Source organism: Trachypithecus francoisi, unplaced genomic scaffold, assembly GCF_009764315.1.
Source record: "Trachypithecus francoisi isolate TF-2019V2 unplaced genomic scaffold, Tfra_2.0 Lachesis_group0, whole genome shotgun sequence".
Classification (NCBI taxonomy): Eukaryota; Metazoa; Chordata; class Mammalia; order Primates; family Cercopithecidae; genus Trachypithecus; species Trachypithecus francoisi.
In genome coordinates, this window is record NW_022681453.1 from 7,075,241 (window position 1) to 7,102,063 (window position 26,823).

The 26,823-nt window shown below is 40.9% G+C and overlaps 1 protein-coding gene across 3 annotated transcripts in view; it reads right to left on the reverse strand.

Moving 5' to 3' along the window:
* Positions 1 to 211: 211 nt before the first annotated feature.
* The window catches only part of KCNAB1 (potassium voltage-gated channel subfamily A member regulatory beta subunit 1), a 448,855-nt gene continuing 422,243 nt past the window's right edge, over positions 212 to 26,823 (reverse strand). For 2 of the 3 annotated variants that reach the window (XM_033203391.1, XM_033203400.1), the window contains exons 9-14: positions 25,050 to 25,135; positions 24,279 to 24,399; positions 23,149 to 23,243; positions 15,192 to 15,312; positions 7,416 to 7,504; positions 361 to 2,280 (exon numbers count right to left, since the gene is read on the reverse strand). In XM_033203391.1, coding sequence (XP_033059282.1) covers positions 2,191 to 2,280; positions 7,416 to 7,504; positions 15,192 to 15,312; positions 23,149 to 23,243; positions 24,279 to 24,399; positions 25,050 to 25,135 — 602 coding nt within the window. In that variant the 3' untranslated portion in view covers positions 361 to 2,190. Of the gene's footprint in view, positions 2,281 to 7,415; positions 7,505 to 15,191; positions 15,313 to 23,148; positions 23,244 to 24,278; positions 24,400 to 25,049; positions 25,136 to 26,823 lie in introns of all 3 variants that reach the window. The other variant, XM_033203410.1, reaches the window with a different exon arrangement.

Here is a 26,823-nt window from a genome sequence, read left to right on the forward strand (position 1 = left end):
AAAACTGGCTGTTCCCACAGCTAAGCCATAATATTTATATTTGGTTTTGATTTGCAAGTTTTTAAAAGTGAATTCGTGAAGCCTTAACCTTAGTGCAGAGTGTTTTAAAACTCAGTGAGAAATGATATCTTCAGTAGTTAATCTCCATTGATAGAAAATGTTTGGATTGCAATTTAAATCTCAGACTTTTGATCACTACTATTTCTGTTGAGTATTCAGTGCAGCTTAGCTGCCAGTATAATTTTTATTTAGATGATTATTGCCTATTTTATGGCCACATATATTTTACATGTGTATATTTTACATATATGGAAAATATACATAAGCCTTAAAATGAAAGATCAGATAAAATCTATTGTGAGATTTAATGCACAAAATGCTTTTATTACTCTAAGCAAATAAATCACATTTCCCATTAGACGGCACCTCAGCTCCTCTATACGTACAGCAGTTCACTGGATTGAATATACAATGAACAACTGAAAAAATGATCAATTTCCGTCCTGATAGTCGGGCAAAAAGTTCAAACTCTGTTTGTTAGAATACAGGTACTAGTAATCAAAAAGAAAATTTCTTGATATCTCCCACTAGCATTTTCAGATTTAGAACTTAACCATGAAATACACATTTAGAAATAATGACAGAAAATAACATTTTAAAATACTACAATTCTTCTGTAAACCTCAAAGTGATTTCTGTATGGGGAAGTTGCTGACCAGAAAATTAAGTTAGAATTTTGTACATCCTCAGATATCCAAATAAAGTTAAAGGGCCACCTCCACACCACCCCCTTCAAAAAAAAAAACATGTTTTCTTTCTTTTTACAGATATTGACATAGTATATTCTCACAATTTTTCTCAAGTGGGATATTAATGAGGGGAAGTAGCCAATAGTGGCAGGGCTAGATATACCTCAGATTTCAAGTGCAACAAGGGTAAGCCCCATTAATCCATGCAAAGAACTTTCATGCATATAGTTTAGTGCATATAATATTATATAACCAGAAGTTCTTTAACATTTTGCTTTTTGCTAGGCAAGTTAATTTACCCAGCATATTCTGAATAGTGACATAGCATTTTTTCACAAAGCCAGTGGTTGACTTTCATGTTAACAACGCCTCAAAAATACCAAACATACTGAAAATCCCAGTGCTAATTAAACAATGAACATTTGCCTTTCTGGGTATTTTACAGGTTTACTTAAAAAAACTGAGCATGTGTTATGTTTATTTTTCAAGCTCAAATATTTAAACTTGCAGAAGTTGTGCCTCGAAGCAGTTGACAGTATAAAGCAGGTTTTAATAAAGGGTAGTAACAAATGAACACCTAATTGCAGATACATTGCATTTTCTTCAAAGCTAAGTTTCCATAGCAGTGTCGCCCTCTCTTTTATAAATCAGCTGCAATGTCACTAAAGATTGGGGTATTCATCCTTTTACTGTCTCTACTTGTAAGTGGACATAACATTAGAATCCTAATAGACATTCTGGATAAGTTGTACAAGGCCATTCTTGGGGCCAAGCAACAGTAAATATTTGAAAGGTAATAAAGCCAAAATACCCAGAAATTGTAGTTTTGTTGAACAACAAATGGAACAAAACTTCTTAATATGAATGTGAAAATAGAAAAAAAATATATAAAATTTTTTCTGCTTATTCTTCCAAGCAAGACTTTTGAGTGAAGACATTTTTTTTTTTGCAGTGAGATATATTTTTAATAACTATTTACTTAACAAGAATCTATTTCCTAAGAAAACTCTCTGAATTCCTTTCCTTCACTGAATTTAGTCTGTCTACTCTGTTTCTTATGCAACTCACATTGCATCTGTAGATTTTGTTCTTTTGAAAAAATATATCTGTACAGCCTTCTTTGAGTTACCAAATGCCTGAAGGTAATACATCACTCCCCGGCCCCCATATTCTTCCCATTGCATAAGCATGAGGTGTATACAGCAATGCAAGAATAGGTGACTCCAGTCCAAGATAAGAAAATAGAATGGATTTTCTTGGTTGTGAGTTTTCAGATGTGCACAGTGGTAGCGACAGCAGACACCTCAGAGAATCCAGGAAGGGACACTAGAGGTTGAGCAGCAAGCTGCTAAGTGATTGAAAAGACTGGTTAGTAACACCTTTCTGTACTGGGCACAGGCCGCTATTTTAACCATGCAGCTTCTGTGGTTCATGCATTGCCTTATGATCTATAGTCCTTCTTGCTGTAGGGCTTGTTGCGCAATATGTTATCAATCTCATTTACCACATGTGATGTCATCTTTGGGAGAACCTGAGAGCAGGAGAAGTACAAAGGATATTGTTAGCAGTGTTGATCATTCGGTTTTTTGTGCTCTATATTTAGCAAATTAATCTAGAATCGTGTATCTTCACAAACCACAGCTGAAATATAACCCCCCCCATCACATTGTAACCTTGATATCAGGGGCCTTGTTGATTGCATAAATGAAGGCAGAAAGGCATAAGTGAAGGCTCATAGAAATACAGAGCAGCTCTATCCAACGGAAATATAATGTAAGCCACATTTGTAATTTTTAATTTTCTATTGGATACTTTAAAAAGAACAGTGAAATTAATACACATTTTTACTCCATTATGTCCAAAACATTATTCCAACATGTAATCAATATAGAAAAGATACTTGACAGTTGTTTTTGGTACTAAGTCACATCATGTGAACACGTTACACTTAAAGCACATCTCTGGACTTGCCATCTTTCACGCACACAGTAGCCACATGTGGCTAGAACTATGGTAGTGCACAGCACAGGTCTAGAGACTAAGGAGAGATTTATTCTGACTGGGTGGTCTGAACCCTGGTGAAGGATGGCTGGGGTTTAACAGGCATCCCAGGTAGATGGAATAGCATGGAAAAATGAACTGGAGTGATAATGTACAGTGATTAGTGTAGTTGTGGGGATGGTAAAACAGGATATGGATGGTAAGAACGGGATAAGAGTGTGGAAGGCCTTAAATGCCATTTTATGGAATCCCTACTTTAGGCAGTGGGGAACCTGTCAGGACTTCTGATCTAGGAGTAACCCCATCAGACACCTGGAGGTAGTTTGAAGGATGAGTTGGAGGAGGTTGAAAGGGGACACAGATGTTAGATATGTATTACAATCCACGCCGGGCAATAGGGCCTTAACTAGGGCAGTGGAGCAGAAAAGAAAAGTAGACCTGAGAGACATTTTGGGTGATGATGGTGGTTTCAAGACTGAGTAACTAGAAGAATATTGGTGTTGATTATTGAGATTAGAAACCAAAGGGAAGTAGTTTGGGGAATAAGAAGTTGGGAGGGAGTAGGATGTGTTGAGTGTAAGGTGCCTGTGGAATATCCACCTAGGAGTGACTGAGCAGCTGCACGTGCAGCTGTGGAGCTTAGTAGTTGCCGGAGGGCTGGAGTTGAGGGTTTGTGAGTCATTTGCACCGACATGCTGATTGAAGCCCCGGGAAAGGATGAGCTCATTCAAGGCTAGCATTTATTGTGAGAAGTGGGCCAAGGGTACACATTACACCATAAGACAAAGGACAAAGGCAGACTTTCTCACTGGAAAAGTCTGACCCTGTGTGGAGACTGTGGTGAAATACAATTCTGACGACCAGTTCTGAGGTTTCAACCTCATTCTTCCTTTGCTGCAATCCTGCTGGCCAAGGTGACCTTGTCTCCACTCAAGTGCTATCCTCAGAAGCCTTAGGGTTTGGCAAAATAGTAGAGCTGCCAGCCTGGGAAACTTCATTCTGGTTAATGTTTTACTGTGAAGCTGAAGCAAGAATTTGATTTCCCACTAGCTCTGGAATTTCAGTGTCCAAACAGCTAATGTGTTATTTAAAATGAGATTGTAATAATGAGACCAAAAACCTAGAAACTGGATTTGTTGGATTTTTTTTTTTTTGTCTAAAATACAGCGGGTTAGCCATGTGAGGAGAAAAATCCTTCATTCATTACACCAAAACAAATTTTTGATAGGAAAGAGATTTAGACATTAGAAAAACGAAACCATAAAAGTACTTGAATAAAACAAGATGTAGTATCGCAAGACCAGAATTTTCAAGAGAAGCCCCACTTTAAAACATTGTAAACTACTACAGATTTTACAAACACCCCACAGGCTACTAGTTTTGCAAACTTGATGTTACAATGCCTGGGATAGGTGGTGGGTGAGGGAAGGTCTGGCTAACGTTCCTGGGGCTGACTGGGCATTAGTGAAAGTCCTCCCAGGATTTGGTTCCTGTTGATCTGGAACTTGGGGGTGGAGGAGGATTTTGCTAGGCTGGGGTAGTGGTCAGTTTGTAGGCAGAGAGCCATTGCTATCGCCGAGGCTCTGAGTGGTTCAGGATGGCTGAGGATTCAGATTCCCGGGAGGTGTGGTGGGGAGTCATGAGGCCCGACTGCTGTGGAGCCTGGCCTTCTCTGAGTGGGTGATGGGGAGTCTCAGAAGGGTTTTAAGGCATGTGGGGAGGACGGGGAGAGGCGGTTCTCCCACCTTTTAGGTGGGAGTGGGGAGGATGGAACCTGTGTGGGTGAAGGCTGGCTGCCTGCAGCTGTGGTTTCTCCTGTTGTCTCTCCCACCTGTCGGGCTCTGATTTATATACACCCCTTCATTCCTGCACACCCTAGGCACATGGCATCCCTTGAAGCAGCTGCCTTCCCAGCCTACTAGAAATATTTTCTTACAACTACTGGTGCTCCATGTTTTCCATCCTTCTGCAACCAGTCCCACCACTGCTGGGCACCCCTAGTCATCCAGTCAGCTCTTCACCATGTCTTGGGTGGACTTCAGTGCTGCATAGTGGGAGGTGGAGTAGAACAGGGGAGGATTGGTAAACCCACAATGGTACCAGCCTTGCTGCATGGATAATGTCCCCTTTAGGATAGGCAAAGCCTCATCCTGCCGCAAGCCAAAGCCTTGCTAGGGAGGAAATGTTTTGGGAAGAAAAATTACTCAAGACTTTTCCTCTGAAAGTGTCTCCTTCCCCGTCAGCTGCCTTGTCTACTTCCACAGCTTTTAAAACTCAGCCCGAGACTTGCCTCATATGCCATCCCCAGGCACTATGACTGCCCCCAGGAATGGCAGTGATCTCCCAGTAATAGCATGGTAAGAATCCTCAATTCCTCCCTCTTCTGCCAAGCCATGGTGTCTCCCTTTCTCAAACCTGCAGAATCCATGCACTTCTCTCCCCCTCCATGGCCACTACCCTCATTCAAGCCACCATCGCCTCTTGCCTGGATGACTGCCCTTGCCCTTCATTCTACTTTCCGCACAGCAGCCAGAGTGACCTTCAGACACAGGAGCATGTCCCTCCTCTTAAAACCCTCCACAAGGACTTGTCACATGTAGCATGAACTGTAACCCATGGTATCCTGCGAGACCTGGCCCTGCCTGTCTCTCTTCATCACTGCAGCTGCTGTCCCTGTGCTCAACTACATGTTGATCACCTTGGCCTTAGCTGACAGTTCCTGGGAAAAGTCAAGGTCCTTCCCATCTCAGGGCCTTTCCACTGCTCTTCCCTGTCCCTGGAATGCACTTTCCTGGACTCTTCACATGCTGTGTGAAGGCATGTGAATCGTTGTCAAAGAATGTAAAAAATGAAGGCATGCGAAGTCCTCGGAATAAACATATTCCAGAGGGGCTTTTTGCAAAGACATTTAAAATAGGCTCACCCATTTCTCCGTCTCAGTAAAATAAACATTTATTTCCTTAATGGCCCTTTTCACAACCTGAAATCATTTTGTATATTTATCTGTCTCTCCTACTGGCATGTAAAAAACCCCTTGAAGGTTAGACAGTGTTATTCTTCTTTCCTGTGGGTACCTGGTATACAGTAGGCTCTCAAAGATCTGTTGAATGAATTAAGGGATAGATTTTTTAATTCACTGTTTCTCAGCCAACACATGAGCTCTTCGAAGGCCGGGTCCTGTTACCCATCTCAGTCCTCCCACCACCTAGCATGATGCCAGACATAGAATTAAGTGCTCCATAAATATTAGTGAAACTGAAATCATTGGATTGAATTTCAGTTCTTTTTGTACAAACTGTTCTGTCCCCTCATCACTGTGTACCCTTATCTTTTCCCAGAGTATAAATGAAAATGAGAGGTGGCATTCATAAGAGGGATAATTCCTCATGTAGATGCAGGGAACCCACAGAATCCAGTAGGAGTTCCAGGGCTGGATATGGGAGTTGTTAGAAGCAGAGAGGCAGAGTTGATTACACAGCTGCACAGCCCTAAGAAAGGTTGGGCGAGTGGGCAGCAGATCTATACCATTTATTCCTCAGTGTGTTCTGGGCTGTTTTTCAAAAGGATTTTAAATCATATATTTGTTCCTGCCTCCACCTGTTTCCTTTTGGGAATGGTAACAGGGCTATGTGCTTGTTGCAAGGACAGGTAGATAGGGAAGAAGCTGTGAGACAGTTCTTTTCCTCCCATGAGCAGGAGAAAAATAGACAACCTTTCTTGTTTTAGCAGGTAGTGGCAAGAATTGCGGGCAGGATCATTCCTAGGGCTTTTAGCAGAGTTGAGAGGAGGACAGGCTCAGGACTAGCTGTGGCCTTTGGGGAAAGGAGGTGGTCACAATAGATACTAAACTCCACCCCTCTCCTTAGAGTTCCCAGGAACATCCTTTCAACTCACCCACTGCCATTACAGGCTCCCCAGAATATAGCTGCAGGCACCATCTAGTGCCCTGAACCAGCGGCCATCCTCATGGCATAGGGAATGGGGATGGGCCTCCTAAATTTACTTCTAGGGAGATGTGATCCTGGAAGTCCAAAATAGAATTTTGAGCCCATTTCTCTTAAAACATGGCAAATATTATTCAATAGATCTTGAGTGTTAACTAAGGAACATGTGGTAAGTACCCTAGGAACTGGAAAACCAGTGGAAAAGCAAAGACACAGGTCTCTGACCTCAGAGGGCTTGCAGTCTAGCAGGAGAGACAGGCAGTTATACTACATTATCATAAAAGTTATCATGGGAGGGGGAATACAAGATGCTCAGCGAACAGAAAGAAGAGGCTCAGCACACAGCAGGTGGGCAATATTTGTGGGAAGAACAAATGAGTAAATGATGTATGTATATTGCCCTATGACTTAAATTTCCAAGCAAGTTATCAGCCAGGCTTTCATGGCGAGGCCTGGGAAGTCAGTTGCCGGGTATAACACTAGAATGCACTCTTCCACAGAAACAAACCATCCCGAGAAATGAACTTTGGGAATACTGCCTGTTCATAGGTAGAGGACAACCCTGGATCCATGTACTGGGAAAGTGTTCTTTGCCTTTGTTCCCCCTACTCTTGCCCCACCCAGAAGGATGGAGCGGGGCAGAGACGGACACTGCCTGGAGATAGCCTCAAAGGCACCATTAAATTCCCTGGTGTTTGTTGGAAGGGGTTGCAATACTTGCCTGAATGGCACCAAGGTTTTCAATGAGTTGTTCAGGGGTGGATGATCCCAGGAGCACAGAACTCACACCTTCATTTCTCAGGCACCACGCTGGGAGGAGAGGACACTGGGTCAGGTTATCAAAGCACTTCCAATCACTGATTAGCTTATAAACACCTGCTACAGCTGTTTGTTGCAGCCACAATTTATTAACTCCTTTTGTGGAGGATGTACAGTGCTTCCTAGGATTAAAAACCTGAGCAGCACCCCCTGTTGTGTAGAAGATTGGACAGAACCTGTCAAAGCCCACCTGGGAGGGGAGATGGGAATGCATAGAGACATCGGATCATGGATTGTAAGATTCTCTCCAGCACGCTCAGTTGCCCTCAAGTAGAAGCAGAAAACACAGATGCACTGCTGTCTTTCTTGCTTCTCCGTTGGTTTTCCAATTCCTAGCCTACTATATGTCCCTTAGTTAACACTGAATGCATTTGGGTTGGCTCAGGGCTTAAGGCCTTTTTGCTTTCCACATAAGGCCTTGTCACCACAACTGGGGTATTCAGTCCAGCTACCCACCCTAGAAACACATTGTTCCTGGAAACACCTAACATTGCTCACCAGCAGATGGTTCGATTCCTGTTTCTACCTTGACCCACAACCTCCTGTCTTTCCATCGTATTCATGGTCTCACTTTTCCACATCTGTTGCTTGTAGCCCTTGTAGACTCTAGTTTTCTGGTTCCTTGGTTCCCACCTACCTGGCAGCCCTCTCTGGACCTCCCTTTCTTCCTAACCCAAGATTCATCCTGTGTTGATGGTCTAAATTACTCTCTTATAAACCCTCACACCCTTCACTTCCTCTGCTTCCTTAGCAGATCCCCATCAGTACTGCATCTGTGTTTTTGGCTTCTACTTCAGGGCAGCTGAGCGTGCTGGAGAGAATCTCACAGTTCATGGTCTGGTGCCCTTGTGCATTCACGTCTTCCCTCCCAGCTGGCTTCAGCCAGCCTGGTCAGCCTCATTCTTGCCCTTGGTCATCTTTCTTTTCCCAAAAATGACCTTAAACCTGTACTCTTAAACCATTCCCTCAACCCCTGTCCCCTCACTCTTACTAGATGACCTTGTCCCAATGTCTATAGAAAATCAAGTCCCTCCGTTGGAATATTCCTTAATTCCCCACTCTCCTACTGCATAAGAATCCACATCCATATCCTCCAGTTTCAGAAGAGGATGTGTGCGGTTTCTGTCAAAGACCAAACTCTGCCTTGGAGCCATCTCCTTTTTGCCTTTTCTTGGACTTGATTCATACGTGATTCCACTGCCCCCACCACCCCATTTCAAAATTTCTTACTGTGTCTTTCTGTCAATAAAACATGCTAAAATTTCTCCCATTCTAAAATAAGCTTCCTCTGACCCTTTTTACCTGCTTAGATACTTCCCCAACCTTCTTCCCCTCTTACACGTCTAAAAGGTCAGTTCAGATTCCCTTACTGACCTTCTTCACATCCCAGTCACCACCTTGCTGTGTCCCAAAGCTAAGATCTCCAGGAGCCTCCTGGTGGTTACGGTGGACTTCTGAGTCCTTAGCTGCCTGGAACTCAGTGTTGCTGGATTAGATGCAGTGTCTGCTGGGCCTTCCTGCGAGATGCCCCACAGGCACCGCGAATTTCTTGCTATGATGCCTGGCCCTCTTGCATTCCCAATCACATTTGGGGGCATCACCAGCAATGTGGCTCCCCAATCTGGAAACCTGGGAGTAATCTTTAAGAACTGTCCTTTTCCGACCCCCTTTTCCCTTTTAACTGCTAAGTCCAGTTAATTATTCCTCCTAAATACTCCTCTAATTAAGTGGTTTTCAAACTTTGCTATGTGTCAGAATCATCCCAAGGGCCTGTGAAACACCCAGTGTTGTGGCTCACCCCCTGAGTTTCCGATTCAGAAGTTCTGGGGTGCGGTCTGTTCATTTTTAACACACTCCTAGGTAATGCTTATGCTGATGCTGCTGATCTGGGACCATGCTCTTTTTTGTTTTGTTTTTTAAACCAACTTTATTGAGGTAAAATTTACCCATCAAAAATTTTACCCATTTTAGTTGTACATTAAATTTTTTTTATAAATTTACAAACCACCATTTTTAATATGCAATCTTCACTATTTTTAATCCAGTTTTATAACATTTCCATCACCCTAATAAGACCCCTACCTCAAGTACGAGGCAACCACTGATCTACTTTTTGTCTCCAGATTTGTCTTTTCTGGACATTTCATCTAAATGGAATCAAACAATAAGTGGTCGTTTGTGTCTGGTTTTCACTTAAGCATATATTTTCTAGGTTTTTCCATGTTGCAGCATGTATCTGTACACCATTTCTTTTTGTTGCTAAAGAGTATTCCATTGTGTGGATACAGGGCTCAGTTTGACAATGACTGCTTTGGTTCAGCTGTCTTCTCCATCTCAGTCACTGCTGCCTTCACTCAAGCCCTCATCATCTCTCTCCTGGATAACTGGTTTTCCTACCTCTTGCTTGAATTATCCCCTTATATTTCCCCCATACAGCTCTCATCCAGCCAGCAGCAGTCTCTAAAAACACAAATCTGATCATATCATTTCCCTAGTTGGGCCTGAGGTTCTTAATTCTTACCTTGGAAAACCTTATTTTCTAGCCTACCTCTGCAGCTTCATGGCTCCCTGCGTTGAACTTTGTTCTTCAGGAACACTCACCTGTCTTTAAATCCTCTCCATCCCCAAGCATCTTGCTGCTTTTCTCCTCTTCCTCTCCCTTCCTTCTGGGGCATATTGCTCAAGCTGTTCCTTTTGCCTGGAATGTCCTTCTGCCTTCCCCTTTCTTTTCGCCTCACTAATATCTGTTTATCATTTGAGATTTACCAAAGGTATTGCCTGCTCCTAAAGTACTTCCCTGAATTCCAAGCTCCTACTCTAATTCCCTAATCCTCTGTTCCCTTCTCAGTATTATGACCTGTATTAAAATTATCTGTCTACTTGCTTGACTTGCCTACCAGGCTGTGAGATGTGTCTTATTTGCATTTGGATGCTCAGCCACCAGCCCAGTGTCTTGCACAAAGTAGGAACTTATTAAATGTTTGTTGAATAAACATAGGCATGGATGATTGATGGATATCCCCAAGCACATGTTCTGCCCCCATTTGGACAGCCATATTGTCAACTGATACTCTTAAGCTGTTACCATGTCCAGGCCTTTTATGGTAATCACTGAATTTCCACATGGGCAAAATACAAAATAGTGCTCTATAAAAGTACCAATCCAATCTTTCTTTTTTTTGACTGCATTATTTCCTGCTTTGCACTGAGAACTGTTTTTGACCTTAAAAGTAGTTCTGAGGACAAAGCAGATTCTAGGCAAATTATTGCCCATAAACTACCTGACTACTCGAGGTCATCAACAGCTGATTCCCCTAATGGGCCTGTAGGGCACAGGAGAACCCACTGGGCAGAGCTAGTCAACTCCATGGTAGCAACTGCAGCTGATTCTGGATAATTAGCAGCTCTAACCAAGTGTCACCAGCAAGTATGTCCAGAGTGTTCACTAAGAACAAAGTGTGAATGCTGGCTCCAGTATACCGGTGCGACTTGGGGAGCAGGCACACAGTTGGGTTCAAGTAGTTTGCTTCCCACTGGAGGATCTCCCCTCTCCCACACTAGCAGACCAAAGATAATATGCCTGGAAATAATTTCCCTTCTGATTCTGAGAGTTTTGTGGCTATAAACAGAATTACTTATTTACAAAGAAAGAAGTGACAGGTGAGAAAGACATCTGAGGGGATAGAGGGAGGAAAGGGAAAAAAGCACGTTTTAGTTTAAACTCTGACCCCGTAAAGAAGGTATTTCATGTATATCGAATATCTAGTGAGAGTCTGAATCTTGTAAAGATTTCCTCTCTAGAAAGACAATGTTCTTCCCTGTCTTTCAGGACTAAGTTTAATACTTCATGTTGCTATCTAAAAACCATATTTATGATTGTGCAGAATATGTTTCTCTGCATATTACTCTGATTGCATGCCATGGCTAAGAGCAGACAGAATTTCAAGTTTTGCATGTCTACTCTTTGCAAGAACATTATCATCTTTATTAGCACTCACTGAGCCTACTTTTTGCTTTATATATATAATTTCCCTTTACTCAACTAGTTTGTTTTTTTTTTTTTTTTTTGAGGCGGAGTCTCGCTCTATCGCCCGGACTGGAGTGCAGTGGCCGGATCTCAGCTCACTGCAAGCTCCGCCTCTTGGGTTTACGCCATTCTCCTGCCTCAGCCTCCCGAGTAGCTGGGACTACAGGCGCCCGCCGCGTCGCCCGGCTAGTTTTTGTATTTTTAGAGACGGGGTTTCACTGTGTTAGCCAGGATGGTCTCGATCTCCTGACCTCGTGATCCGCCCGTCTCGGCCTCCCAAAGTGCTGGGATTACAGGCTTGAGCCACCGCGCCCGGCCTACTCAACTAGTTTGTAAGATACGTATTATTATAATACCCATTTTACAGATAAGAAAATTGTTATCAGGTTAAGTAACTTGCCTATGGTCAAATAGCTAATATGTTTTACTGTGCTTGTTAAAGCTGTAGGGTTGCTAAGTAAAAACATTAAATACATTGTTTTATTTTATTTTATTTTTTGAAGAAAGGATTAAAGCAACAGTCATACATATACTTAGGTACATGGCATTTCCCCCTCCTTCTAAAACCACCTCCCATTTCTATCTTTCTATGACTGTTAATTGCAACTAACATTTCTCTGCCTTCCAACCTCTGAAGAGTCAAGCTACCAACAAATATTCTATTAAATTATTTTGTTTGCATAGAGCTTATCTTGAGCTTTTTATCTCATTGGGTTAGTGTTTCTGATATGTCCCAATTCCTGCTATTTCTTAACCTTTAGGATTTTTTTTTTTGTCTAGAATCAACACCCATTTTATTCCTTTCTCATAGCTACCACATGAACTCTTTTATCTCATTTCTTCATTTATAAGTGGAGATAGTAATAGAAAAATCCTCCACTAGCATCTGTAAAATGTGACTAGTAATAGTATAGACCTCAGCGGATTGTTTTGATGATGAAGGAGACAAGACAGTGAGAGTGAGCCTGAGGTGCTTACTATAGAACCTGACAAACATCCCCTAGTAAGGGAACCAGAAGTCTCAGTGCTTTTCTGCCCAGTGGGTAGCCTTTGGCAGCATGTGGCTATTGAGCATGCAACATGCAATATGTGTGTAGCCTGAATTGGAATGTGCTTGCTCTAGGTGTAAAATATATGCTGGATTTCAAAGATTTGTAGAAAACAAAAGTAAAATATCTCAATAATTTTTAATATTTATTACATGTTGAAATACTATTTTAGCTATATTGGGTTAAAGAAAATCCATTTTTAAAATTAATTTCACCGGTTTCATTTTAATGTTTTAACGTGGTCACTAGAAAATTGAAAATAAGATACAGTTATGCATCCCATAGCGACAGGGACACGTTCTGAGAAATGCATTGTTAGGTATTTTCCTTATTGTGTGAACATCACAGGGTTCTTATGCAAACATAGTTGGTATAGCCTACTGCAAATCTAGGCAATATGGCATAGCCTATTGCTCCTAGGCTCCAAATCTGTACAGCATGTTACTGTACTGAATACTATAGGTTGTTGTGACACATGGTGTTGTGTATCTAAACATAGAAAAGGTATAGTAAAAATATGGTATAAAATAGTATACCTGTGTAGGGCACTTACCATGACTGGAGCTTGCAAGACTGGGAGGTGCTTTGGGTGAGTCAGTGAGTGAGTGGTGAGTGAATGTGAAGGCCTAGGACATTCTTGTACACTACCATAGACTTTGTAAACACTGTGCACTTAGGCTACCCTAAATTTATTTTTAAGATTTTTCTTTCTTCAATAATAAACTAACATTAGCTAACTGTAACTTTTTTTTTTTTTTTTTTGAGACGGAATCGCGCTCTGTCACCCAGGCTGGAGTGCAATGGTGCGATCTTGGCTCACTGCAAGCTCCGCCACCCGGATTCACGCCATTCTCCTGCCTCAGCCTCCTGAGTAGCTGGACTACAGGTGCCTGCCACCACACCCGGTTCATTTTTTGTATTTTTAGTAGAGATGGGGTTTCACTGTGTTAGCCAGGATGGTCTCGATCTCCTGACCTCGTGATCCACCCTCCTCGGCCTCCTAAAGTGCTGGGATTACAGGCATGAGCCACCGTGCCCGGCCAACATTTTTACTTTATAAACTTTTAATTTAAACTTTTGGCTGGGCACGGTGGCTCACGCCTGTAATCCCAGCACTTTGGGAGGCCAAGGCGGGTGGATCACAAGGTCAGGAGTTAGAGACTAGCCTGACCAACATGGTGAAACTCTGTCACTACTAAAAATACAAAAATTAGCTGGGCGTGGTGGTGTGCACCTGGAATAGCAGCTACTCAGGAGGCTGAGGCAGGAGAATCGCTTGAACCCGGGAGACGGAGGCTGCAGTGAGCTGAGATCACGCCACTGCACTCCAGTCTGGGTGACAGAGTGAGACTCTGTCTCAAAACAAAAAACAAACAAAAAAACCTTTCAACTTATTTGTAATAACATAGCTTAAAACGCAAACACATTGTACAGCTGTACAAAAGTATTTTCTTTATATCGTTACAAGCTTTTTTTCATTTTTAAAAAGTGTGTTTTTAGCTTTTTAAACTTCTTTATTTGTTACAAACTAAGACACAGACACACTCATTAGCCTTGGCCTACACAGGGTCAGGGCCATCACTATGTTCCACCTCCACATCTTGTTCCTCTGAGAAGTCTTCAGGGACAGTAACACACATGGAGCTGTCATCTCCTGTGATCATAATTCCTCTTTTGGGAACACCCTTCAGGAGAAGGGCCTGCATGAGGCCGTTTTACAGTTAACTTTTTTTTTTCTAGTAAGTAGAAGGAGTAACACTCTAAAGTAAAGATGAAAGGTATAGTATAGTAAATTCATAAACCAGTAACATGGTCATTTATTATCATTATCAAGTATTATGTACTGTAGATAATTGTGTGTGCTAGACTTTTAGATTACTGGCAGTGTAGTAGGCTTGTTTATACCAGCATGACCACAAACACACAAGTAATTCATTGCACTAGGACCTTAGGACAGCTACAACATCACTAAGCAATAGTAATTTTTCAGCTCCATTATAATCTTATGGGTCCACCTACATATATGTGGTCCATTTTTGACTGAAACACCCATGATTGAATGTGGTTCATATTATCTTTCTCTCAAACAGTGCATGTGGTTTTTCAATTGTTACCAGCAATCATGACCTTTCATGGACTCCACAGCATTAGAAGGACAATTTTTATGGCCTTCAAGAAGTTTCAGGGTGAAGCTATTTCTCTAGGATCAGTTTTTCATGTGACAGTAGCCTTGGGCCTGTAACAGTCCTGTATCTCAGCCTCTAACCAACCCTGGCTTAGTTTTCAACAGAGACAGAAACTTGAGCCAGAAGAAATGGATGTCACTACACAGTTCACCCCTGACATCTGTGACAGTGTGTGTTATCACTGACACGTTCTCATGTAAACTGGCAAGGGGAAAGAAGTAAGACAAATTTGCTATCGTGTAGAAAATTCTGGGGAACCTCAAATAACTCACTTTATATTTAGCAGGAGTTTATGCTTCAGAGATCATCTGTCCCTACAAAAGACATTTTATCATGGTAAGGGTGTGTTCAGCAATAGAAAACTATGATCTCAGCAGAAGTCCCTCTACCACCCCATAGCTTAGTAATTTTCTTACCAACAGCTAGCTGAGGTAGTGTGCATCCCAGACGCTCCGCAATTGGGGAAAGGTCTTTTAGCTTGTTTTGCTGTTTTCTCCCTTCTTCACTTACAATTCTTTCTTTCAACCACTGGTAGCACTGAGGAAAAGCATACCATTGAAATGTTAATGTCTGTAAAGATCGGATGTCAAAGAATGGTAATTCAATAAAACGTGAACCTTATGATGATTTTCTGAATTTTTTGACCCTTATGTTTCACACTGCCAGGGATGATTTCATGCAAAGAAATGTTCCTCACGATCTTGCTCCTTGTTTATTGGTTCAAAGCAGATTGATTTTGACTAATATTCACCATTCAAATTGATCAGCCTGCATAGAAGTTGTTATAACCCTGATCGTGACATATAAGCACTTACATCCTAGCCTGTCCAATAGAAGAGGTCATATTTCTTATTGGGATAGCCCAATTTTAGGATGTAGCAAAAAAAAAAAAAAAAAAGCATTACATTTTACCAAGATCTATTTTGTCTCCTTTTTATTAAGAAAACTGGGTGCCAAGCTTTCTGCTCAAAGAAAACCATCATTTTACATTTTTGTTTGACTATTTTTCTCCCCCTTGCCTTCAATTCACTGCTAATCTCTTATTCTTTTTATAATAGGGCTTTGTTGTTAGCTTCTGCAGCTTCTTCCTAGAAGCAGACATGGCATAACTGATAGATACTGAGTAGATTTTTAAAATTTTAAAGTGGATAAAGACTTTGCAAATGTTATTACCTATTGTATAACTATTGAAACTTAAAAAAGTAAAGAAACTCAAAACAGGAAACTATTCTTTAAAGCCAATGAGAAGAAACTGACCCTGATCTATAGATTACAAAATGAACCTAATTTCCTCAATATAAAGAGAAAAATATTTTAGAACTTCTCAATGCCCTACTTTCCAGAAGGCTCTGCTCTTACTATGAGAAAGGGAACAACAGACTCTTCTACATAAAGCGAGCACTAAGCAGCAACACCCAGAGGAAAAGAATATTTGTAAGAGTGTTAGTCTGTTTTAGGAAAATAATTGAAAATCATCACACTGTGTGGCAATGTGGACTTTCTCTCTCTTGTGTATTTGAGACATAATCACCATCGCAGATCTTTATCTTCCCAGAGGCCTCAGAGTGCTCTGCAACAGGCAGTGGGCCATGGACACTGCACCCACGTGATTTCAATAGGCTACTGGCTTTTGTTTTTTGAGCATTTTTTTCATCATTCTAAGACAATATTTCCAAAGAAAAGGGTAACCATACTATGTTTTATTGTGATTTTTTGAGTTATTTTGCCGATGAGAAAAGGAGAAGGGCAAGCTGCCCGTTTTGCCTCCTAAATCTCAAAGGCTTATGGGCTGGCTCCTAACTTGGTAGCCTGGTTGGGGAGATGGCTAAAGTTTTCCCAGCCTTAGCTCTGGGAAGCCTCAGCTCCTTCAAAAAGAAGAATGGCCTGAAGCATCTCTCCAGAGATGACAGTTGGTGGCAGTGGTGATGAGGTGGACATTGTGAACAATGGACACTGCCTGGGGACCGGGCAGACTTCCTGGGCCAGTGCTGTCTACGTCAGAGAGTCCCTGAACTTACTTCTGGTGTCCTCCCTGGGAAAAACATCACCTATCCTCACTATAGTTTCATAACATCTTTCAGGGGACCAATATCTCTGAATGTATTCAAACAGACTAACAAAGATTGAAAACTAATAGCCAACTGCTTTTTGAACAATTGCTTCTTATTAGTATTAGCATTTCTGAGTTTCAGTATATACCATGCATGTAAAGAGTGGTTGGTTTATCAATCTTTTGTAACTTTTCCGTTTTTGAAATCTTGTATTCAGTGCATTCTCTTCTTTAGGATTGGGTTTACAAGTTCTATGTGTGTGTGTGTGTGTATATGTATGTGTGTGTAACACACATACACACGCACCATTTTCAGAGACAGATTTCCAAAAGTAAAACAAATTAAAAGGTAAAAATCAAGCAATTATTTATTGAGTCCCTATCTCTCCACCTTTAACACCATAAATCTCATTGTTGCTTTAGCCTATGGAAATACAAGCAGATTAGGGTTTTTAAAAAGTAGATGCATAGTTTTTATACTGCTTTCCTCATACCAAAGGAAACAAAAGTGTGTTGGAAATAAACAGCTTTAACTGCTTTACGAATGAGAACGTGTTAGCTGAGATAGGATATGAGGCTTAATTAAAATATTAATTAAATATGGAAACAAACAAGTGTGTTTTGTAGGAAGGTTGGAGGTGGGTGTGCTTGTGGCAGTAATAAACCCAGCTTGCTGACTGGGCAGTAATCCATGAATCAAAAGGTGAAATCTCCTCATCCAACCCTATTCTATCATCCCACTGCACTGCAATGATTTGATTACTTGTTGGTTTTTCTAAACCTAGCAGGTGGAAGAAGCCAGGGATGGGTTGTTGTTCATGTCAGCATCTCCAGTTCTGACACTTGTAGCTGGCAAGGAGGAGGGGCTCAGCTAATATGGTGGTCAGGGAGGAGTCAGAGAAACCAGAGTTCTGTGGGGTCAAAATAAATCGCTTCCCATTTTTCAGATTGATCATGACACCTCCTCCCCAATGCAGTGTGACTCTGTCAGCAGTCCTGTGGGACTCCACAGGGCTTGTGGATTCCATATTATTTCATAATTCACCCCTTCATATGTCTGTCCCTCTCACAAGGCCTGGAGCTACTCCTTGAAGGTTGAGACTGTCCCATTCATCCCTGTATCCTCAGCACCAAGCACAAAGTCTGAGTACACTCAGTAAATATTTGTCAACGGGACAATTGAATGAACTTTTCTCCACAGATTGGTTGGCTATTAGTTTTATGTATGTTACAAAACTCTATATTTTCTCTTAGCCTATTTCTTTGCTCTCTCCCAATGCTATGATGATTTTATAAGTCCCTATTTCATAGGTATTGATATTGGGGTGAGAACAGTCTGTGAGACTTGCCCCAAATCCCTAATTAGTTGTTAGTTAATCTTGGATTGAACTCAGGCTGAAACTGGAGCCATGGACAGAATCAGTCACATTTCAGTTCTGAACACTGTCTAGAATAATTTAACACCCAAGATCGCTATTTCTACTTAAACATCAAAGGCTTTGACTCAAAACAAAAGCAAAGTCACTATTGAGGTTGAGATCTCTAGGTAAAATGCTAGAGCTGAAAACTTGCCTTCTGAAATTTTGCCATAATGTATAATATGCTTTGTTTCTTTATATGAGCACTTGACATACTTGGACCACCTCTCTCCCCTAACTTTGATTCATCAAGGTGTGCATGCTTCTTATTTTTCTTTGACAGAGGGGTACATACTTTTGTAATTTTTTTTTTTTTTAGAAAGGATCTCACTGTACTGCTCAGGTTGGAGGGAAGTGGCATGATCTCAGCTCACTGCAGCCTTGACCTCCCAGGCTCAGGTGATCCTCTCACCTCAGCCTCCTGAGTATTTGGGACTACAGGTGAGCATGATATCTAGCTAATTTTTTGTATTTTTGTGGAGATAGGGTTTCGCCATTTTGCCCAGGCTGGTCTCAAACTCCTCGGCTCAAGCGACCTGCCCACCTCCACCTCCCAAAGTGCTAGGATTACAGATATGAGCCACCACACCTGGCCTATAATTTTTCTAGAAAGCATTTTGCCAAGAACAGGGAGGAGCTGCCAATACATTTTATTGCACTATTTATTTCTTTTTAAAAGCTGTACACCTTGTCTCTTGATCAGACTTTATTGATTTGGTTATGGCTCATCAAATTAACAAAGACTTAAGTACCTCTTATGTACTCATCAGGCTCTGTGATGAGTCAGATGAGAAAGTTTCAGTTTCTGTCCTAGATGTATCACAAATCATTACTTAGTAACATGGGAAGTGTTTTTTTGTTGGGATTCCACTCCTGTCAATGATTTCCTTACAAGCTATGTCTTTACTGCCTTCTAATGGAAAATGCCATGACAAAGTGGTGCATAACCTGAGCTGAGCATAGTACCTTACCCTTTTAGCCACTGACATTGATCTCACAGGGTGGCACATGACCTAAGCTTGGCCAGTCTTCTCTGGACTGAAGTTGGTAAAGGAAAGATCACTTTTATCTTAGGTTACATGCCTTTAGAAATGCAAACCTGCAAACATCAGTTTTCCTGCTCCTGGCCTCATGGAGGAGACCCATTTGTAGTATAAGAAAATGACACCCACAAGCAGAGAGAAATAGAGAAGATGAAAAATCCTGACAATGTACAAGTTCATGGATGGAGTAATTGCTGAGGCCACTCCATACTTCCCAAGGATGTCTTTGTGAACCAATAGAGTCCCCCTTCTCTGATCAGATTAGTTTTCATTGAGTTTTGTTACTTGCAACCAGAGAATTAGAAGACTCTGTAAGAAGCATTCATGGAATAATAGAGAAGGTACAAATAGCTCAGTTTTGTAAAGTTAGGACAGTCTTCATAGAGAAGAAGACAACCAAGCTCTGCCTTTAACAATAAGAAGGGGTTCCACAGGAGGATGAAAAGAAGGACATTTATGGGAGGCAAAGGAGAATACAGTGCATTTGCATGGAAAATGAAGTAGTATGATATGGGAGACACAAATGAAAAAATAGGCTCAACTAGATCCCAAGGGAGTTTCCTTGATGCTTTATTGCGGAGTTATGGCTTTGTCCTATAAGTAATGATTGGGAAATCATTAGAGGATTTTAATCAGAGTTATGATATGGTCAGATTAATATTTTAAAAAGATTAAGTGGTCACAATGGTGGGTTGTTGAGGAAAGGGAAGGAAATCAGAGGCCAGATTTACTACTATAGTAAATCTGACAAGAAATGATGAAGATCTAAACAAGGGCTGTGCACAAGATGGATCTTAGAGTCAAGATAGAGTCTGGAGGATTTGGTGCCTTGTTGAACAGGAATAAGGAAGGAAAGGAGGCAGTCTGAGATAATGCCTTGGCTTCTGACCAAGATAACCAGATGGATGGGTGGAGGCACTGCTAAGCAAGAAGGAATGGCAGGTTCTGGGGGTGAGGATAGATTCCATTAGGCATGACTGATGCCCATGGGACTTCTACTTGGAGATGTCTAATAGACACAAAGAAGGAGTGCTGTGCAGTTCAGCAGTGAAGTCAGAGCTGATAACACAAATTTAGAAATCATTGTTAGAGTAGTGGGGCCAGATGAGGGGCCCAGAAAATCCAGAAAAAGTAGTATTACCTTCTAAAAGAGCCCTAGATAGGTATTTTTTATGCTGATTTAATTTATCCTTCAACTGCAGTTCAATATTACAACAGATGCAAAATATTAACATCTTCATCTTATCAGTATAATAATAGCCAATGTGAAACACAAACTACTTATTCTCTTTTAGGGTGAGATGAATGTTACCAATTTATTTATCTACTTGCCCAGATATCTATCTTTTAATTTAACTAACCTTCCTTCCTTCCTTCCTTCCTTCCTTCCTTCCTTCCTTCCCTCCCTCCCTCCCTCCTTCCTTTTCTCTTTCTCTTTCTGTCTTTCATGGTATCCTCATTCACTCCTAAGGTTGCTCTGATACTTGCCTCCTTTACTTTTTATTTTTTATTTTTTATTTTTTTGCTCTGGTAACTATACTCAAGTGGCTTTCCTAAGTGCACATACATTACTCCGAAAGCACTCAGGCTGATAATGCAGAGCCTTGAGAGTCTGCAGAGCTCTAAAGAAGCATACTTTGCAATCAGCCACCTTTCATCTGTTGAGAGCTCTTAATGTTTATTGTTAAGGATGTTCCAGTAGATACAGAGTTGACTTTATAAAAGTCAGCAATAGAAATATTTCCCAAGCTGCTTTTGGGCTTAGCCACCTTCAAACATTTGTTACTCTTTCTTTTTTTTTTTTTCTTTTTCCTTTCACTAGTGAATTTGTGAAAGCTTTTTCAGCTGTTTGCAAGCTTTTCTCAGTGATGAAGGTTAGACAATCATGCACTCCAAATACAGCATAGCTACTTCTTTCTCCCTTAAAAACCTGGGTTTAAAGAGAAATAAACATGTCTTTGAGGGAGATAATTAACTGAAAGCCAGGAGACCTGGGTTCTAATATCAGCATTTTCTGTTATGAGTTTATGGTCTTGGATTGTTATTTAAGGTCTTTGTGTTTTAGTTTCTGCATCTGAAAAGGGTCTGCCTCTCAGCAGGTTATTGTGAGAACAAACACTCAGCCTATATAGAAATGCTTGGAATTTGTCAGCAAGCCCCTGAAAGAACATGTGACACCATGCTTAGCTCAACTGACCAAAAGTCACCTGTATCCATTCTGTTTGTGAGAATAAAAGTTGTTGAATGAAAACACTTAGCTCAGTGCTTGGCACATAGTAGGTATTCAGTAAAATTGTAATTATCAGTGCTTTCCTTCTTCCATTCCTTCCTTCTTCACTCCCTTCTTGCCTTCCTCTTTTTACACCTTCTTTCCTAAGATGCTTTTAGTCTTTGTTGACTTGTTTAGACTTGTTTCAGAACAATCTTTAATTTTCAGAAGAGAGACCTTATTTAATATTCTGGGATAATTGTTTTTTGTAATAATACAAAACTAGAAATAGGACCATGTCATCTTGCTTTAGGAGATATTTATGTTGCATTATTTTAGAGAACAAATGAGCAAAGCTCAACTGTTACAGACAGAAAGGAAAGTCAAAGGCCTAGAGCCTTGAAAATATTCTGATTAGGGAAGCTCATGGTGGCCACAGCCACAGTGATTAAAGGATTGTTGGTTCAGACTTGACTTGAGCTGCTTTCCCAATAATTTAGCACTGATGGAGGCAAGAGGTTGCGTAAGGCTTATACTTCCTCCTAGAAGGACTCTGGTTTATCTGATTTCTTTAAATGCCTGTATTTTCTCTCCCTTGACAATACAGAGTAATTTGTGATTCTAATGTTATTACACATTCTCTCAAGTTTTTAAAAACAGGCATGTTGTTATTAATAAGGAGAGATGTTTGGAGTACTCTCCAATAAATTAGTCATCAAGATGTCCTGAATGGAGGTAATTTTGTGTGGATGATCTTGAATATCTTTTTGCTTCAGAGCAGAATTTAAACTGCTTTAAGTGATAGAAGCTTTGCTATGTATCCGTCTCCTGAAGTCTCCCCTTCTAACCCACTGCCCCCAACACAGACTAAAAAGTGTCAAACATACTCAGCTACAACTGTTGGCCTCATATGGATTAAGCCTCTATGGCTTACATTTTATTTTGTCAAGAAAAGGAAATGATATAAGAACCCTCTTATATAGAAAAGGGATTTTACATTTTATCAGTTTCAAATGATGGAATGTTTTCTTTCTTTCTTTCTTTTTTTTTTTTTTTGAGACGGAGTCTTGCTCTGTCGCCCAGGCTGGAGTGCTGTGGCCGGATCTCAGCTCACTGCAAGCTCCGCCTCCCGGGTTTACGCCATTCTCCTGCCTCAGCCTCCCGAGTAGCTGGGACTACAGGCGCCTGCCACCGCGCCCGGCTAGTTTTTTGTATTTTTTAGTAGAGACGGGGTTTCACCGTGTTAGCCAGGATGGTCTCGATCTCCTGACCTCCTGATCTGCCCGTCTCGGCCTCCCAAAGTGCTGGGATTACAGGCTTAAGCCACCGCGCCCGGCCCGGAATGTTTTCTTTAATATATGAATAAATAACAATGTAGGAATTTGAGCCCTGCAAGCCCAATCAGGTCATTGGGCACTTTTTCCCCAGTCCCCAGAGGAAGAGAATATTCGAGGCAGGCAGATTATGAAGGGCTGACTGATACATGGCCAGGAGCCAAGACTTCCAGAAGGCTCAGGGGAACCTGTCAGAGGCCACTGGCCCGGACACCACAGTCTGCCTGAGCTGGGAAGCCCTAGGCTGTTGCAGAGCAGTTCTTATCAATCTTCCCTCCTTCCTACCCCCAGGCTTTTTTCTAGACATTGAGAAAAATACCTTCAGTGAAGCCCTGGAACTTTCAGGCACTCCATTTCCGTATTTTCCTGAGATGATTCCACAGGCAAGTGGAGACCACGTCATTGCGCCAACCCCTACAGAAGAAAAAACTGAGAAAGTTACTTGTGCAAATTGGGATCAAAAGTTGAGGTGGGGGGTGGGGGGCAGTGGTGTTTAAATAGAATTTGGTAGGTTATAGGGAAAAGCTGTCCAGATAAATGAGTCAATATCGGCATGCATTTTTTCCATTACAATTTAGGAGCTTACAAATTGTGTTTCATTCTTTCATCAACCAATTAAACATGGACTGTCAGTTCTTGGGAGCGCATATAAGAAAGCCCGAAAAATGTGGCTCATCCATGAATTTTTGTTGTCCATTGAGTGCCTAACATAGTGCCTGGTACACAGCAGGAGCACACACCTGGTACACAGTAAGCACTCAATAAGTGAGAGCAATAATAACAATTGTTGTTGAATTTTTATCTTTATCTCCTTTTCCCAGAATTTTCCTGCTCATATGAACCTCTATTTTTTAGGAAGAAAATTATCTCTGGAAACTTTTGATAAGTAAGCCTGAAAATGTGGCTTATTCGTCTTTTCCTAATGTCTAAATTTCCTGGGTATATGTTATATATATTTTTTTCCCCTCTCTCTGAAGGCATTAGTTCTATCTACACAAAGTGATAGTGCCCTACTTACTAGTTGTTGAATTTCCCATTTCTAACTCAGTGCCAGGGCTAGGGTAGTAGATACAGATGTATATATCCACGATGTTTTTGAAAGGTAGTCATTGTTTACTCGAGCAAGCACCAATGAAAAATGAATTTATTCATTGGTTGTTCCCTTTATTCAGTATGCATTTTTTGAACACCTGCTGAGTACAGCTGAAACACCGGTCACAATTTACAACTCTGCTTGGCTTTCATCAGTGATACCTTGTAGACTAGGTGCAGATTCTGCTACATTTTGATTCTGCTACAATCTCTGGAATGCATGGTTCTTACAATGTCTGTGTTAATTAGGGACATTTAGGAAAGCATTTCAGTAACACTGTTTTTATTTCTTCCCGCCCTCAATCAGTGATCTTTCTCTTGTTAAAAATATCCAGTAGCTTTTATTTTGAAGGTTACCTATTTTGTGGTAGAGCTCTGGCAGCTGGACCTCCACTTTCTCTCTCTGGAAAAGATGGTACTCAGCTTGTTCACAGACTGGTGGGATCATATTGAACTGTCTTGCTACAGAGTAGGCTTCCTAGGGAGGAATGAGATTACAACTGAATTTATACTGATGAGAAATGAGGCTTCGCTGTAATTTGTATGCATGAGAAATGTTTACTTTGGTGAAATCAGTACAAACCAAAAAACATGTAGGATGCCAAATAATAAGCAAATTTGTCACCACCAATTTCACTAAGGGCAATATGAAATGTAGGAAACCCTTATTAATTCTTTGGGAAGGTTTGGATTGAGTTAAGTCCAGGGCAAATTAGTCAAAGTGTGAATTATACACTATGATAAAGAAAATGTAGTTTAACTATTTTTAAGTTCCTAAAGAAATAAGACTTAGATTAACATATAAAAGTATATGTAACTAGCTTGGTATAAACAGTGTAGTTAATACAGTTTTTTATAAGAAAACTAGAATACCCTGTTAATATATCTCAATAGCTGTGAAATTCACTTTGCCCTCTTGCCACCAGAGAACACTGTATTCTCTGTTGTATTCTGAATGGATGAGCTCCGGCTCCAACATCCATCTCTATAATGATGGAATTGATTCTAGAATTCCAGTACCATAGTGATTGTGAGAAAAGTTTGCAAAAGATCTTGCAATTTATGCATGGCATCTGAAAAGCAATAATAAGGTACTCAATAACCATTTAAAAGTAGAAATTAAATTACCATGATCTCCATAGCACTCCACCTCGAGGTGCCCCAGTACATCGCCATGCCTTGGTTTATCACATGTGTCATGGCTCGGACAATTTCTATGGGAGGTCAAACAGACAACATTTCATGAATTCATCTACTTTTCAAAGTTATGTGATTTTTACCCCTCTAGCCAAAGCTTAGAAGCTTAATGCAGTTATTTGTTTGATTAATAAAATTAGTCTAATATTGGTGACAACATTATTGTCTGACACGAAATATTGATGGTTTGGAGGCTGATGGTACTTTTAGGTAAACTGACATTCCATTTTCCATTTGCAGCAACAACACTAAATTATATTGAAAATATAATGATCACTTAAAGTTCTTCCTTTACTTTTATTGCTTGATGATTCCTGGCCTAATAAAGAATACATGATTCACCTTTTTAAGAGCCTGGGTACCTTCCTCACTAAAGTGAGAAGTAAGAGAAGGCATCTGCTTTGACTTTGCAGAATGTAAGGTCATTGAGGGTGAAAGGCTTGTCTCTGTATATTGGACTTGCAGAGCATGATCGCACACAGAATGGATAGAGATCCATTCTCTATCCAAGAGAGGTGACTCAACAACAATGTGTTTAGCAGAAAGATAAACATATTAAATGCTGAACAAACAGCTGAAGCCACAGTGGCTCACAGCTTGCAGTGACACACCCTGTCCTTGATCACTTTGAACCAAATTTTGTCCTAAGACACCCACATAATTGATTTCATTGGGGCCTGTTCGTGGTCCCACCTGGTGTGCTCATCAGCCTCATGCAGCTCAACATCACATTTCCTAAACAGGAAAATTAATCCCTTCCCCAGAGGATGGAGCTGAGCAAATCCTCTTGGCACCAGCCAGATGTGTTGCAGAACAAGAGAGCGTGGAGACCCTCAGGATTAATTTAGTTAAAATTTACAGACAGGGTTGGATTTCTTCCTCAAAGCAGGTCAGTTAAACACTCAGGATGCCAGGTCACTCGACACTTTCAAAGGGTCACATGTCTTGGGCTTTTCTATTTCTCAGTAATACCAGTCAGTTAAATGCCCTTCAAAAGAACCAAATCCTTGTCTCAAAGTAGAGTTGCAGTAGATGTATTCTTTATTATTATTATTATTTCTCATGAGCAGGCACTGTCTAAATTGATAGGGAACAGGATTTGAATGAAATGGCCAGAGTCAGGGTCTTAGCTTCTTTGCTTGTTTGGCTTGTGTAAATTATTTTTAATCGCCCTTGATTTCTTTGTTTGGAAGATGGGAATGCTTTCATTCACCATTGTGTGTCCAACAGAGATAAAAGCTGGCTTTACAAGCAAATGTTTTCTTTCTTGGAGAAAGACTCTAGAATATCAAATTATTGCCCAGCAACTAAAACTATGAAGTTCATTCTCCATTTATAAAACATATGATTGAAAAACTGTAAGGAACCGCTTTTCTTCTCTTTTACTGTACAAATGGAGATGCGTGCCTATGATAAACATTTCTAAAAGTTGAAAACAATGATATGAATCTCCGCCCCAGATGAATTTTCTCTTTGGATGTCTCCATCACTGCACCAGCTCCCTTTCCCTTCACATCCTGTGTCATTCAGAGCTGGGAGTTCAGTCAATCAACAGTATCTATTAGGTGTCTGCTGTCCTGGGTGCTGGAGATACTGTGGTGAATCAAACATGCTGGTAAACATAGAAGAAGTTAACAGAGAATAAACTGGACCTGGCCTCTCCCTTAACTCTGTCTCCACCATCAAGTAAGACAGGTACGGAGTG